At 37.5% G+C, this 14,821-nt stretch overlaps 2 protein-coding genes across 2 annotated transcripts; both read left to right on the top strand.

Annotated features, from left to right (window-relative positions):
* The first annotated feature begins 6,004 nt into the window (after window positions 1–6,004).
* On the top strand, window positions 6,005–6,578 carry LOC111797313 (auxin-responsive protein SAUR71). The gene has a single exon (XM_023680292.1). The coding sequence runs from the start codon at window positions 6,009–6,011 to the stop codon at window positions 6,465–6,467; it is 459 nt and encodes a 152-aa protein (XP_023536060.1). The 5' UTR covers window positions 6,005–6,008; the 3' UTR covers window positions 6,468–6,578.
* Window positions 6,579–8,420: 1,842 nt separating this feature from the next.
* LOC111797652 lies at window positions 8,421–14,663 on the top strand. The gene is made up of 6 exons (XM_023680719.1): window positions 8,421–8,751; window positions 10,256–10,756; window positions 10,875–11,018; window positions 12,320–12,560; window positions 12,680–13,180; window positions 14,084–14,663. Exons 2-6 carry the CDS (start codon window positions 10,262–10,264, stop codon window positions 14,512–14,514), a joined length of 1,812 nt encoding a protein of 603 aa, XP_023536487.1. The 5' UTR covers window positions 8,421–8,751; window positions 10,256–10,261; the 3' UTR covers window positions 14,515–14,663.
* The last annotated feature ends 158 nt before the right edge of the window (window positions 14,664–14,821 follow it).

Genomic DNA, 14,821 nt, shown 5'->3' with positions numbered 1-14,821 from the left:
ACTTGAAAATATGTTTTTTTTCTTGTTCAAAATTAATTTTGATGTTTAATTGCATTTAGAATGCGAAACCATACATCAAATTGATTTTGAATGATTAAAAGTATATTCAGTGTGGTTTGAACCCGACAAAAATAATTTTAAAGGCACTCAAACCCGCTATGCATTTTATAGTTTATATGAACTGGAACTTTATACTTTAAACTAGTTGCAGAGTGATGTGTGATTGTCTTCCAAAATTACTCATGTCCTTAATATGATCTTTGAAGATATCCCAATTTTGAACTTCATCCATCCTGATAGATCTTGAAGGTTCCCTGGACTCTTGTTACTCGATAATTCTTGCCATTGTAATATTATCTTACCTAACAGATTGTACAGTGGTTTCAAGATCTAAATCAACGGGGGAAATTTGGCTGGACAGAAACAGGTATGTGCATTATTCTCATAGAATTATCTTTGATAATGAATTCTTTTTTTACTTTCTCTTTATTGATGATGTCAATGTCCTGAGAGATGATCATTATCCTAACTAGATAGCTAGTCATTGTCAAATAGTGATTTTTGCTTGGCTTCAATGTCTTACTGTATTAGCGATATTTAGAAGACGTATATAGCAATGCTCTTTTTTGCTTCTAAGCAAGACACGACCTGGCTGTTTATTCTTGCTAGATAAGTTTTTAAATTTGCTTTAGCCTTAGTCAAAAGTGCACCTTTAGAAAAGTTAGTCCATAAAATTGAATATACCATTTTGAAAATGAAAGAAATCAATAATTAAACTTTGGTACTTTCGACCCACTTGTCACAATTATGATAGTTTCTAGGCTTAAATACTACTTTTGTCTCTATACTTTTTTTCGCTTCTGTTCATTTTGGTCTTATGATCATTTTAGTTCTTAATACTTTCAAAATGTCCAATTTGATCTACTTTTAAAAATTGACTATTTTGACTCCGTCATTTTCATCTTTTATCTCATTTTTGTTTTCAACCGAAATTTTAGCATGATACTTCATTTACTAAATATCTTAAAATTTTGTTATAAATTTGCATTAAAATGTTTTCACCGTGAATTACTTTCCTGTTAAACTTTTACAAATATGATTTAAAATGGTCGCTTTTTAAGACTCCAAATACTAATTTAAATACTTTGAAAATATATGTTGAAAGGACATGAAATCAAGTTTTTATTATATTCTTAGATGGGTGTCTGTGAAACATAAGTATCATTGGCCATATGAGGCAAGTAACTTGTCCATGTCTTGTAGGCTGGTAAATTGTATATGCTAGACAATGATCTTTTCTTGACCAAAACTACCATAACCTTTTTTCTTTTTCTTCAACAACATAATTATTTATAATAGAAAATTCTGTGTTTTGCTACCACGAATTTCTTCCTTGTCATAATTCTAATAGAGTCTTGATTTCAGCTTAGAAAAATGTTGGTTAGTCGAGGAATGCTGCATGTGGAAATAGAATTTCTTTAATTATTATTATTATTATTATTATTTTCTTTAAAAATTCATTATTGCCTTTTCTAGCATTATTTAGGCACGAGTAATTTAGTACTTCGATGATGGGGCATGTTTGTTAGGAGCAGAAAGGTGATAAAATATTAATATAAAGTAATCTGTTTTATGTATACACATCAAATGCATAGAAATTATAAAAGAGTTAGTCTCATTAAAATCTGCATTTTGCCCATGCTTGCTTCGGCAGTAGAGACATCGTCATACACTGCTAGATTTCATGTTCCCTTTCTTGTAATTAGGAGATTCCCTTTTTAATTATTTTTTGGGATAATGATATAGATGTATGTATATATTTCCATCTATGCACATAATTTAGCCCAGTCTGGTATAACTTAACTAGAATGGTTTGGCTCTAGTTAGATTATAACTTTGTTTTGGTTTTATCTAGTTTAAATAGGTTGAATTTAGGACATGTTCTTGGTTGGTTCATGGACCCATTTCAACCGAGAGAAGTTATAATATAGACGCTGATTTTTTATGATAGAAGATATTTATAAATATGAGGTTGGAGATTAGATTCAAGTAAGCCAAAAAAACTTAAGAGAAGGGCATCCTTTTCTTCCGTGAACGAGAGATAACTTAAAGGAAAAAATAGTGTGAGATTTAATATCTTACAAGTATTTTTGACAACCAAATGTAGTAGTGTTAGACAGTAGTCCTGTGAAAACCGATGAAATAGGTACAAACTGTTCCTTATCATAACACATGCCAAATGCACCCGTAACTCCTACAAATCATAAACCTTCAAACCAAATCACAAACAACATCCCAATAAAACTTTTGAAACTCGATCTACCAAACAAAAGTTCAAGAATATTTTCAAATTATACGAATCAAATGAAGAAAGAGAGAGGTTTGAATGGATAATAAGAGAAAAAGTCGAGGGAGTAACGAGAGCTAGGGAATGGGAATTATGAGCAGAGTTCATGCACCGAATTCTCTATGTGCGAGCAAAATGGAAGAAATGGATGTCTGTGGTTAAGCTAAAGCTGGTGGGCCATGTGTGGCCTTCAATTGTATCTTTTCTTTATGTACACTGCATCAAATTTGATCCTCTAAATATCGTCTGCACGTGCAGTCCCTTTGTTTTTCCACTCTACACGACAATCTTCTCGGTCAAATGGCCATTTCTGTGGGGCACTGCGCCTCATGCATTCCCCATTTTCAGTCCATTCTTACCCTCTTACTACTACTCTTTTCACTACACACTTCTTTCCATCCTTTTCAAATTCGGTGCCATTTTCTTGTATTATTCTCTTTTCAAAATCATGGGGCTTTTAGGATATCTTTTTATCAAGTTTTTGGTTCAGATCCCTGTGTCAAAATACCTTATGATTTAAGACTTCCGTGGTCGTATTTTAAATTTGGTCGTCGGGTTGGACGCGTCTTTCGAAAAGGTTAGGAGGTATGAAGATATCCTTTTGTGGAAAACTCAATCGTTTAAACGTTTGTGATCTTTCAAGCTTGGTACTTAGGTTGGGTGGGTCTCTTTGTAGGTCGGAGGAGATGGAGGGGTCATGAACTCCTTCGGACATATTTCGAACCAATTAACGAAACAAATAGTGCAAAAAGAAGTCTAAATTCATTGAAAAAAACGCTTGATATAATCATAAAAGCCAACAAAGAAAAGTCCATACCGACCAATCTACATTTAGCTTAATTCCTCAAATGGTCAAATTTTGGTGTCTATATAGAATTATATATAGAAATATAAAAGAATAGAATCTCGAGTATCTTGATAAAGAAAAAATACTATTAATTCTAGTCCTTAAGATGCAAGAATCCATAGCTTCACTTATTCATATACTTTACTTTTTGGACTTGTTTTCTGTTTTTAATGATTTTTCCCTTTTTGGATAACCATATCGAGAAGCTTTCAAAAACATTGAACCACCAAAAGTGAAACGCTTAAGTCGACCTATTATATCGCTTTCTTTTATAATAAAAAAAATTAAAAAATTATATATGTGAATTATAAATATATATAATGAATGATATTATTGAAGCCACTTGATGGGAAGAGAAGAAGGCACAAAAATAAAATAAGTTCTTAAAACGTAATGATTAGCATGTGTTTTTCTTTTTGGTAGCACCACAAGAGCCAAAGGGTCCAACCTCTCTTTGCTCTCAAATCTACCCTATTGGTGAATCGACATCTCCCCCAACTTTTTTTTTTTTTTTTTTTCATTTAATCCCTAAATTTTAATTTTTTTTAATTTTTATGTCTTTACATTTTTTTAAAAATATTTTATATTTCTTTAAACTTTTTAATAGATTTTTTTCGATTTTTTTTTAAAATTATTAATTTATTTGATACAAAATTAAAAGCTTAGAGTTTTATTGAAAATATGGTCCGTGTAAATCCAAAATTTTTAATTTTTGTTTATATTAACTTTTAATTAATTTATCATGTTTTAAATATCTTAATTAATTATTGTTAAAAATATTATTCTAATATATTGGAACACTTTAATTAATCTCAAAATCTCATTTTATTTTAGGTAAATTTTAATTAATTTTTCACTTTTTACTTTTTAAAATCTAATCCAAGTTTTAAGAATTATAATTTTTTTTTTTTTGAAAGTTTTATATATATATATATATATATATATATATATTATTATTTTGTTGTAATTTTTAAATAACCGGTAGGACTTTTGTTTGTTTGTGTCATTGATGTGGCATTTAAATGGCAGTAGGTCGTTAGCTTAGCTTTGATTACACCATTAAGCATCAACCCCTACTTTTTTTTAAAAGCGGAATCTTCATTATGAATGCCCCAATTAATCTTGGTATTACCTTTAAACACTTTATTTATTTATTTATTTATTTATATTTTATTGCTAAAATATATGGTTAAAAAAATATCCACATCTATTGTACTAGATATATTGTTTTAAAATTTTTTTAATCAAAATAAAAAAATGGATTCTTTTCGAGGGCGTTGCTCGATACTAAACCGCTTCTCCACACGATTAGGTCAGGAGGCATTGTCTGCCTTCCATTATTTTCCAACTTCTAGTGTGTAATCGACGTGTTGTTACGATTCCCTTTGCAGTCTATTTTTTATTCCTTCATAACGTTGTTAGGAACCACGAACCTTCACAATAGTATGATATTGTCCACTTTGAGTATAAACGGTTAGTATTTTGCTTTTGATTTCCCCTAAAAGCCTTATACCAACAATTCTCCCCTCGAACAAAGTACACCATAGAGCCTCCCCTTAATCGAGGCCCGACTCGTTCTTTGGAGCCGAATAAACTACACCCTTTATTCAACACTTAAATCACTTTTGACTATAATTTCGAGGCTCACAACTTCTTAGTTCGACACTAAGGATTCTATTGACATGACTGAGTTAAAGGTATGACTCTAATACTATATTGGAAACGACATATTCCTTTATTATTTATCATAAATTTGTGTAAATTTCATTAAATTATGGCAACATGTATTGTTTAGCTTCTACTCAACAATCTTAACCTTTAAACCAATCACTGATCCATTTTTACTCTTAAAAGTATCATTTTGATGAAAATCTCTCATTAATTAATAAGTGGGTCGTTATTGTTATTTCGAGACGTTTCTTCTAATCGAATTATTTGATGTAATAAACGTAAAAATGAGCTATAACATAAACTATGCAACTAAGGCAAATGTGATCGTCATCATCTAAATATTTAATGTGTGAAAATAAAATATCGCTTTAGTCTCTACACCACACGTTTCGTTTTATCTAAATATGTATAGGTTAATGTAATAGTCCAAACTCACTACTAGCAGACATTGCTCGTTTTCACTCGTTACGTGTCACTCTCAACCTCCCGATTTTTAAAATACGTCTGCACGAGAGAGGTTCCCCTCTCCAATTGATGTAGGATCTCGTCGTTAAAATATCATTATCATCTTTATACCTCGAGTTTTCCTCCGTTTTAGTCCATACACTTAAAAATATATATATCTAATTTAGTTCAAGAACAATAATTTTCTTAAATAAAATACGAAAATCAACAATTAACGATGTTATTTCAAGATTTATTAAAAATATTAAAACAAAAATAAAACAAGTCGTTAGTACGAGAACCAATATAATATAATTTTAACCATTATTATTATTTCGAGTTCAATTTAACGAGTTCAGAGGGAGAAATTCGATGCATTTTAGCTTCTTAATCACAACGAAATATGTCTGAACTAATTGGGTTATGCTCGGATCAATCTGATAGTCATTTATTTATTTATTTCTCTATCTTTCAAGTAATGAAAAAGACTATAATTAACCTTCTTTTTATAACTTAAAACCAAAAGGGTGATCTGGTTGGCAAAAGTGCAGTGATATTGATATATATATCACCAAAAAAACAGAGACTTTGCACCAAACCCCCTCTCTCTCTCTCCTCCCTTTCTCTCTCCTCTTTTTTTTTTTTTTTTTTTTTTTTTTTTTTTTTTTTTTTTTTTTTTTTTTTTTTTNAGATAGAACAATGATGAAAATGAATTCTCTGTTGAGGAAATGCAAGAGCCTTTCAAGGCAATTGGGGAGGTCCTCTTCATACAGCAGTTTGAGGTCCAAATCCACAAGGGAAGATCTATGGGTTTGTGATAGAACGATGGAAGAACACGAAGAACGCGAAGAACACGAAGAACGCGAAGAACACGAAGGGTTTGAAAAGGTGAGTGGCAGTAATGTAATTATCTATGTTGGGAGTACAAGGAAGAGATATGCAATAAGTTCAAAGTATTTGAGCCATCCTTTGCTTAATGCTCTTATTGATAAATCAAAGCCTCCTAAGGGTAATAATGAAGATGATGATGATGAGTGTATTTCAGTGAGATGTGAAGTTGTTCTGTTTGATCATCTCTTGTGGATGTTGGAGAATTCTGATCCGAATATTTGTTTTGATTCTAATTTAGAGGAATTGGCTGAGCTTTATGTGTTTTAAAGTTCCGAAAATTACTCGAACTCGAATTGAAACTGGAACCGGCCCGAGAGAGAGAGAGAGCGGTTGTTTCTCTCTTGAGCTCGTTCGGTACGTATTAGGGTTTCGTTTGGTAATCCTNTCGTCTTGTATATCTACTTTTCGTAATCAGAATTGTATTTATTTGTAGTTGTCGACCGTTTGTTCTTGTTTTCTTTGTGATTCGGTTGAATAAGTCGAGGGTGAATATGAGTTTAAAAATACTAAAGTATAAAATCCACGTGGTCGTGGTCGTGTCTCAATTTTAGTCTCAAAACCATTGAGTGAGGGGTCTAAGAATCAAATCTCCACCCTTACACATTGGATTCAAAATACACCCGTACACGCAGTATAAACCACTTGACTGAGAGGTCTAAGACTCGAATCTCTACCCTCACACATTAGACTCGAAATATGCTCGCACATACAACACAAACCCTTAACCGAGAAGCCTAAGACTCGAATCTCCACCCCATAGGATAAACCCTTGACCGAGAGGTCTAAGACTCGAATCTCCACCCCGTAGCATAAACCCTTGACCGAGAGGTCTAAGACTCGAATCTCCACCCTGAAGCATAAACCCTTAACCGAGAGGTCTAAGACTCGAATCTCCACCCCATAGCATAAACCCTCGACCGAGACGTCTAAGACTTGAATCTCCACCCTCACACATCAGACTCAAAATACATCCATATACGCAGCACAAACCCTTATTAACCGAGAGGTCTAAGACTCGAATCTCCACCCTCACACACCAGACTCAAAATACACCCATATACGCAACACAAACCCTTAACCGAGAGGTCTAAGACTCGAATCTCCACCTTCACACACATTGAACTCAAAATACGTACCGACACACAGTTTTTCACCAAATCGTTAAAAAAGAAAGAATTAAAGGCATTGAAGTACCATTTTTCCCTAAACAAGTAATGAAATCCAACTATTACTTTTTCATGAAATAGTCCAAGATTCATCTTTGCCTATAATACTTATATATGTTACCAAACTTATAATTGAGTAAATAAAATCCCATATTAGGAACAAATGATGCTAACAACCCAACTACTTCAAAAATTATTATAAGTGGAAGTTTTATCATATAAAATAAAATATATTTTTTTTAATTACTTGGATAAATAAAGTAGGGGCTAAAAATAAATCCAACCCTTCTATTGCCTAATTGGCCTTAAAACTATTTATATATTTAAAAATAAATAAATAAATAAATAACCATTTTTTTAACGGCCTTATTTCCGCACCATATTCACATATTTGGAATTTTATTATATATATATATATATATATATATATTATATATAATTTAATGAAACTGCAATGGGCCGTTTCTTAAAAAGGGTCCATTAAAATTTTTATTTAAAAGTTATTATTATTATTCGGGTAATAGTCCAAGCCCACCGCCCATTATGTATCGCCGTCAACTTCATAGTTTTGAAACTTATTTGGCTCAACGTCCTCGGGGGCACAGTATCCTCTGACATATCGCCGTCAACCTCACGATTTTAAAAGACGTCTACTAGGGAGATGTTTCGTCACTTTTGTAAGAAATGTTCCATTCTCGAGTAAAAATACAACCTGACTGGGCTGAGACCTATTAGATGAATAAGACTCTTCAAAGCTCTCGTGCCTTTGCTTTGGACTTCCCCAAGAGGCCTCATTTCACTGATTATAATTGATTCTGATATCATGTTAAATGAACACGACTCTTCACAATTGTATGATATTGTCCACTTTGAACCTAGGCTCTCGTACTTTTGCTTTGAACTTTCCCAAAAGGCTTTATTCCAATGAAAAGAATTCGTTGATTATAAACCTACGATCATTTTCTAAATTAGCCGATGTGGGACTCCTCCAACATCACCAGTGCCTTCCGACATGAACACAAAATATATAGAATTGGCGGAAGAAGGCAATCACTGTGGACACGTCTCCCTACCATCGCTTAACCTTCGTTTGCTTAGCGAATTAAAAAATGCGCGCACTTACTCCCTTAACTTTACCTTTTTCGTGTAAAGTCTTCTCTTTCAAACCTTCACTTTTCAATGTTTATGCGCAGAAGAAGCCTCCGTCCTTGTCTTTTCTCTGCTCCAGCTGAGCTCAGCTGCAGTTTTCTGTCTATATTCCTGTCTTTGACCAAAATCCATGCTCTAATTTTGCTTAAAGCTTCAATGGGTTAGCCGTTTTTCAAACCATTTCACCCTAAACTCAGCTCCCTGTGCTATCCTCTTCAAATTCCTCATTGCTTGGAGTGAGTATCAGCTCTCCTTTTCCCTTTTGATTGTGATATCTAGTTTGCCCCTTTGTTGTTTACTTGGTTATGCGTTGATTTGATTGTTTCTGATGGTTTGATTGCTGGGTTATGCGTTGATTTAGGTATTATGATTGGTAGGATGAACTCCAGTTCTTAATTATTTCATCCTTGATTCGTTGGTGTTAATACTTTAGGTGTTGAACTTCATGAATGAAATTAACATATGAACTTACATGTGAGGTAGTGTTATAAAAGATTGTGTATGATTCATCGGTTAGATCACACGTCGGGTTGGAGAGGGGAACGGAGTATTCCTTGTAAGGGTGTGGAAACCTTTCCTTAATAGACGTGATTTAAAACCGTGAGGCTGATGGCGATACGTAAGAAGACAAAGCGGATATAGCTATTAGCGGTGGGTTTGGGTTGTTACAAATGGTATTAGAGGCAGACACTGGGCCCCAAAGGGGGTGGATTGTTAGATCCCATATTAGTTGTAGAGGAGAACGGAGCATTCCTTATAAGGGCGTGGACACCTTTTCTTAACAGACGCGTTTTAAAACCGTGAGGCTGATGACGATACGTAACAAGCCAAAGTGGATAATAGCTATTAGCGGTGGGTTTGGGTTGTTACAAATGGTGTTAGAGGCAGACACTGGCCCCAAAGGGGTGGATTGTTAGATCCCATATTAGTTGGAGAGGGGAACGGAGCATTCCTTATAAGGGTGTGGAAACCTCTCCCTAACAGGCACGTTTTAAAACCGTGTGGCTGATGACGATATGTAATTGGCCAAAGTGGATAATATTTACTAGCGGTGGGTTTGAGGTGTTATAAATGGTATTAGAGCCAGACACTGGGCGGTGTGCCAGCGAGGATGCTGGTCCCCAAGAGGAGTGGATTGTTAAATCCCACATTGGTTGTAGATGGGAATAGAGCATTTCTTATATAGGTGTGGAAATTTCTCCCTAATAGACGCGTTTTAAAACCATGAAGCTGACGACGATACGTAATAGACTAAAGCGGAAAATATCTACTAGTGGTGGATTTGGGCTGTTACAAATGGTATCAGAGGCAGACACTGAGCGGTGTGTTAGCGAGGACGTTGGCCCCCAAGAAGGTGGATTCTTAGATCCCACATCGATTGGAGAGGGGAACAGAGCATTCCTTATAAGGGTGTGAAAACCTCTCCCTAACAGACGCATTTTAAAATCATGAGGCTGACGATGATACATAACGGGCCAAAACGGACAATATCTACTAGCGGTGGGTTTGAGCTGTTACAAATGGTATCAGAGCCAAACACTGGGCGGTGTGCCAGCGTGGACGTTGGGCCCCCAAGGGGGTGGATTGTTAGATCCCACGTCGGTTGGAGAGGGGAACGGAGCATTTCTTATAAGGGTGTGGAAACCTCTCCCTTGATGATAGTTTTACGGGCTCTTCCTTGTCGTTCCATCAACCGGTTTGATTGGTTATTTTCTTTTCTTTTTCTATTTGTATCATTAGGCGATAATGGAGCAAACTAGACGCCATAACAGGATTAACTGCTCTGGTTCAACTCCATCAGAGGAATCAGCTCTGAATCTTGAAAGAAATGGCTGCAGTCACTCAAATTTACCTTCTTTCAGCTCACCTACACTCCAGCCATTTGCATCTGCTGGACAGCATTGTGAGAGCAATGCAGCTTACTTTTCATGGCCGACCCCTATCCGAATAAGCGTCGGTACGGAGGAGCGGGCAAACTATTTTGCAAATCTTCAAAAAGGAGTGCTACCCGATATCCTTCATCCGTTACCAAAAGGGCAGCGGGCAAACACGTTACTCGAGCTCATGACGATACGAGCCTTCCATAGCAAGATCCTGCGTTGTTACAGTCTCGGAACGGCTATTGGATTCCGTATTCGAAAGGGCGTGCTGACCGACATTCCTGCTATTCTTGTTTTTGTTTCCAGGAAAGTTCATAAGCAATGGCTTAGTCCTATTCAATGCCTGCCCACTGCCCTGGAGGTCTGAAGCTGAAGTCCTTTTACTTTGTATTCAAGTTTCTTCCTTACCTCATGGTTGCAAAGTAGGAGTGTTTTTAGTTTCACTTTGATCTTTAATGAGTATGCTGGATTCTTTTCAGGGGCCGGGCGGTGTGTGGTGTGATGTGGATGTTGTAGAATTTTCGTATTTCGGTGCACCGAACCCTGCTCCTAAAGAACAGTTGTATACCGAAATTGTCGATGATCTGCGTGGCTCTGATCCGTGCATTGGCTCGGGTTCACAGGTACTTTCGTGTTTCTTTGCAACTAGGGACCTAAAAACTTGCTATTATATGGAAAAAGACATCTAAACGGCTTAAGAAAAGGGGGAAAGTTTGAGAGAACGATTGGCAACGGGCACGAAATGTGAGATTTTCTACTAATCATGTTCGTTTCGACTTGAATCGTGAGCCCCTTTATTGGAAGCAACTAATATTTGATTTTCAAAATGCCGTATTTGTGAGATCCCACATTGGTTAGAGAGGGGAATGAAGCATTCCTTACAAGGGTGTGGAAACCTCTCCCCAACATATGCATTTTAAAACCGTGAGGTTGACGGCGATACATAACGGGTCAAGTATCTACTAGCGGTAGGCTTGGGTTGTTACAAATGGTATCAGAGCTGGTCAACGAGCGGTGTGCCAGCGAGGACACTGAGCCCCCAACGGGGGTGGATTGTGAGAAACTTCATTCGTTGGAGAGGGGAACGAAGCATTCCTTGTAAGGGTGTGGAAACCTCTCCCTAACATATGCGTATTATAATTGTGAGGCTGACGGTGATATGTAACGGGCTAAAGTGGATAATATCTACTAGCAGTGGACTTGGGCTGATGCAAATGGTATCAGAGCCAGTCACTGAGCGGTGTGCCAGCGTGGACACTGAGCCCTCAACGGGGTGGATTGTGAGATCCCTCATTGGTTGGAGAGGGGAACGAAACATTCCTTATAAGGGTGTGGAAACCTCTCCCTAACATATGGGCTTTAAAATTGTGAGGCTGATGGCGATATGTAACGGGCCAAAGCGGACAATATCTACTAGCGGTGGACTTGGGCTGATGCAAATGGTATCAGAGCCAGTCACCAACCGGTGTGCCAGCGAGGACACTGAGCCCCCAACGGGGTGGATTGTGAGATCCCTCATTGGTTGGAGAGGGGAACGAAGCATTCTTTATAAGGGTGTGGAAACCTCTCCCTAGCAGATGCATTTTAAAACCATGAAGCTGATGGTCATACGTAGCGAGCTAAAACGGACAATATCTACTAGCGTGGGCTTGGGCTGTTACAGCATCACACTAGGATTAAGAACACTTGTTGATACTTCCCGGTTATAATCGTTTCTAATGTTATTACATGAAGTAGCCCTATACTTGAAATTGAGGGATACGTCTTGAGGCACGGTGTGCCTCTTAGTATCACAGTCATGTTTGTCCGGGGCATGTTGCCTGTGGCTGCATGCCCATGTCATGCCAAACCCTTTATTTTCTTTCACAAAGTGCGATTGTGACACCTAGCAACCGTTTATTTGAATTTAATTCCACCTCATCAGGTGGCCAGCCAGGAGACTTACGGAACCTTGGGCGCTATAGTAAGGAGTCAAACGGGCAGTCGTCAAGTTGGTTTTCTCACAAACCGTCATGTCGCTGTTGATTTAGATTATCCGAACCAGAAGATGTTTCATCCTCTTCCACCGACACTCGGGCCCGGGGTGTATCTTGGTGCTGTAGAGAGAGCTACTTCGTTCATCACGGACGAGCTTTGGTACGGAATTTTTGCTGGCATAAATCCAGGTAATACAGTTCATGCCAAAACAAAAGATCATTAGATAGTGACAGTGTTATTGTTCCATTTTCATCTCGCCAAACGTTAATAGCTCGGGTGCACGTATTCTAATTTTGTTATATTGCAGAGACGTTTGTACGGGCAGATGGGTCGTTTATTCCTTTTGCTGATGATTTCGACATGTCCACTGTCACTACATCTGTAAAAGGTGTTGGAGAGATCGGTGACGTGAAGTTCATCGACTTGCAGTCGCCTATCAGTACGCTCATAGGGAAGCAGGTCGTGAAAGTTGGAAGAAGTTCTGGCTTGACGACAGGAACTGTGTTGGCCTATGCTCTCGAGTACAATGACGAGAAAGGAATATGCTTCTTAACCGATTTTCTCGTCGTCGGTGAGAATCAACAGACTTTTGATCTCGAAGGAGATAGCGGTAGCCTCATCATTTTAAAGGGTGAGAATAGAGAGAGTTTGAAACCGATCGGGATCATATGGGGTGGAACGGCTAACCGGGGTCGACTTAAGTTAAAAGTCGGGCAACCTCCTGAGAATTGGACGAGTGGGGTCGATCTCGGGCGCCTTCTCAACCTGCTTGAACTTGACCTGATCACAAGTGATGAAGGGCTCAAAGGTTAGGACTTTAAAAGCTTCTCCTATCCATTCTCTCAATGTCTTACAAATTGCTTTAATCTATTGTAGCATTTGTGTTTCTTTTCTTTCTTTTGAAGTGTTGTTGAAGACTTTCTTCCAATTATGTTAGGGATAAAGTACTGTGTGCCTACGTACACGTAACAATCCTCTCCGACCCTTAAACCACCCCTCAAACTCATTGGAGTCTTTCTCTGTAACAACTCAAGCCCACCGCTAACAGATATTGTCCGCTTTGGCCCGTTACATATCGCCATCAGCCTCGCGGTTTTAAAACGCGGATGTTAGGGAGAGGTTTCCACACCCTTGTAAGGAATGCTTCGTTCCCCTCTCTAACTAATGTGGGATCTCACAATCCACCCCCCTCGGGAGTCCAGCGTGCTCACTGGCACACCGTTCAATGTCTGTCTCTGATATCATTTGTAACAACCTAAGCCCACCGTTAGCAAATATTGTCGATTTTAGCCTGTTACGTATCATCGTCGGGCTCACTGTTTTAAAACGCGTCTACTAGTGAGAGGTTTCCACACCCTTATAAGGAATGTTTCGTTCCCCTCTCCAACCAATGTAGGATCTCACGTTCTCTTATCTGGAATGACTCATTTTCTGTCTAGTAGAATATGCGTTTGATAACACTTTAGTATGGATCACGACGTTCGATAAATGACTTTGAGATCTCACATCGGTTGGTAAGGAGAACGAAGCGTTCTTTATAAGGGTGTGGAAACCTCTCCCTACCAAACACGTTTTAAAAACCTTGAGGGGAAGCCCGGAAGGGAAATGCCAAAGAGGACAATATCTGCTAGCGGTAGGCTTGGGCTAGTTTCACCATTTTGGCCATGTTCTGATAAATATTTTTGTTATGTTTCTTCATTACTATATGCAGCGGCAGTGCAAGAGCAAAGAACCGTTTCAGCGACGGTTATCGGCTCGATTGTTGGAGACTCCTCTCCTCCCGACACAACGCTACCAAGGGAGAAGAGCGAAGAGAAGTTCGAGCCATTGGGTTTTCAGATCCAGCATATGCCTACAGAAGTAGAACCTTCTTCAGCTAAAGACCAATCGTCTCTCCTGGAGACCGAGTTTCATCTCGAAGCTGGAACGAACACGGCTCCCAGTGTAGAACATCAGTTCATTCCAAGCCTCTTCAGTTGTTCTCCCTCCCATCAAAACAGCTCTCTGGTTCATGCCGTTTCCCAGAACCTATCTTTGCTTCGGAACGACTGCGAAGATATTTGCGTCTCGTTGCAATTGGGCGACCACGAAGCTAAGAGACAGCGCTTGGATGGTTCTGTTTCCATGGAAGAACTGAAATAGATCGTCCATGTAAGAACTGTTGGTGTTTGTTAAGATTTTCAGTTCACTTGCTCAAACTGAAATAACTGTATTTTGAGCTGTATGCATTCCCTTATGTTCGAGTATATTAATACACGAGAACAGAGACATGTCGAGAATTTGAGTCATAATTTCAAAAATACCCTTTTAAGTTTCAAAAGTGCTAAAAAAAACATAACTTTGAATTTTTAAATGTTTATTAATATTTTTAATTTTTTAAAAAACTTCTAAAATACCTTTAAACTTTTTTAAAAATTTAAAAAACATCTTTATTAATTTTTTTTAAAAT

This window comes from Cucurbita pepo, chromosome LG06, assembly GCF_002806865.2.
Source record: "Cucurbita pepo subsp. pepo cultivar mu-cu-16 chromosome LG06, ASM280686v2, whole genome shotgun sequence".
Lineage (NCBI taxonomy): Eukaryota > Viridiplantae > Streptophyta > Magnoliopsida > Cucurbitales > Cucurbitaceae > Cucurbita > Cucurbita pepo.
Note: the sequence above shows the minus strand (reverse complement) of the source record. Positions and strands in the feature narration are given on the sequence as shown.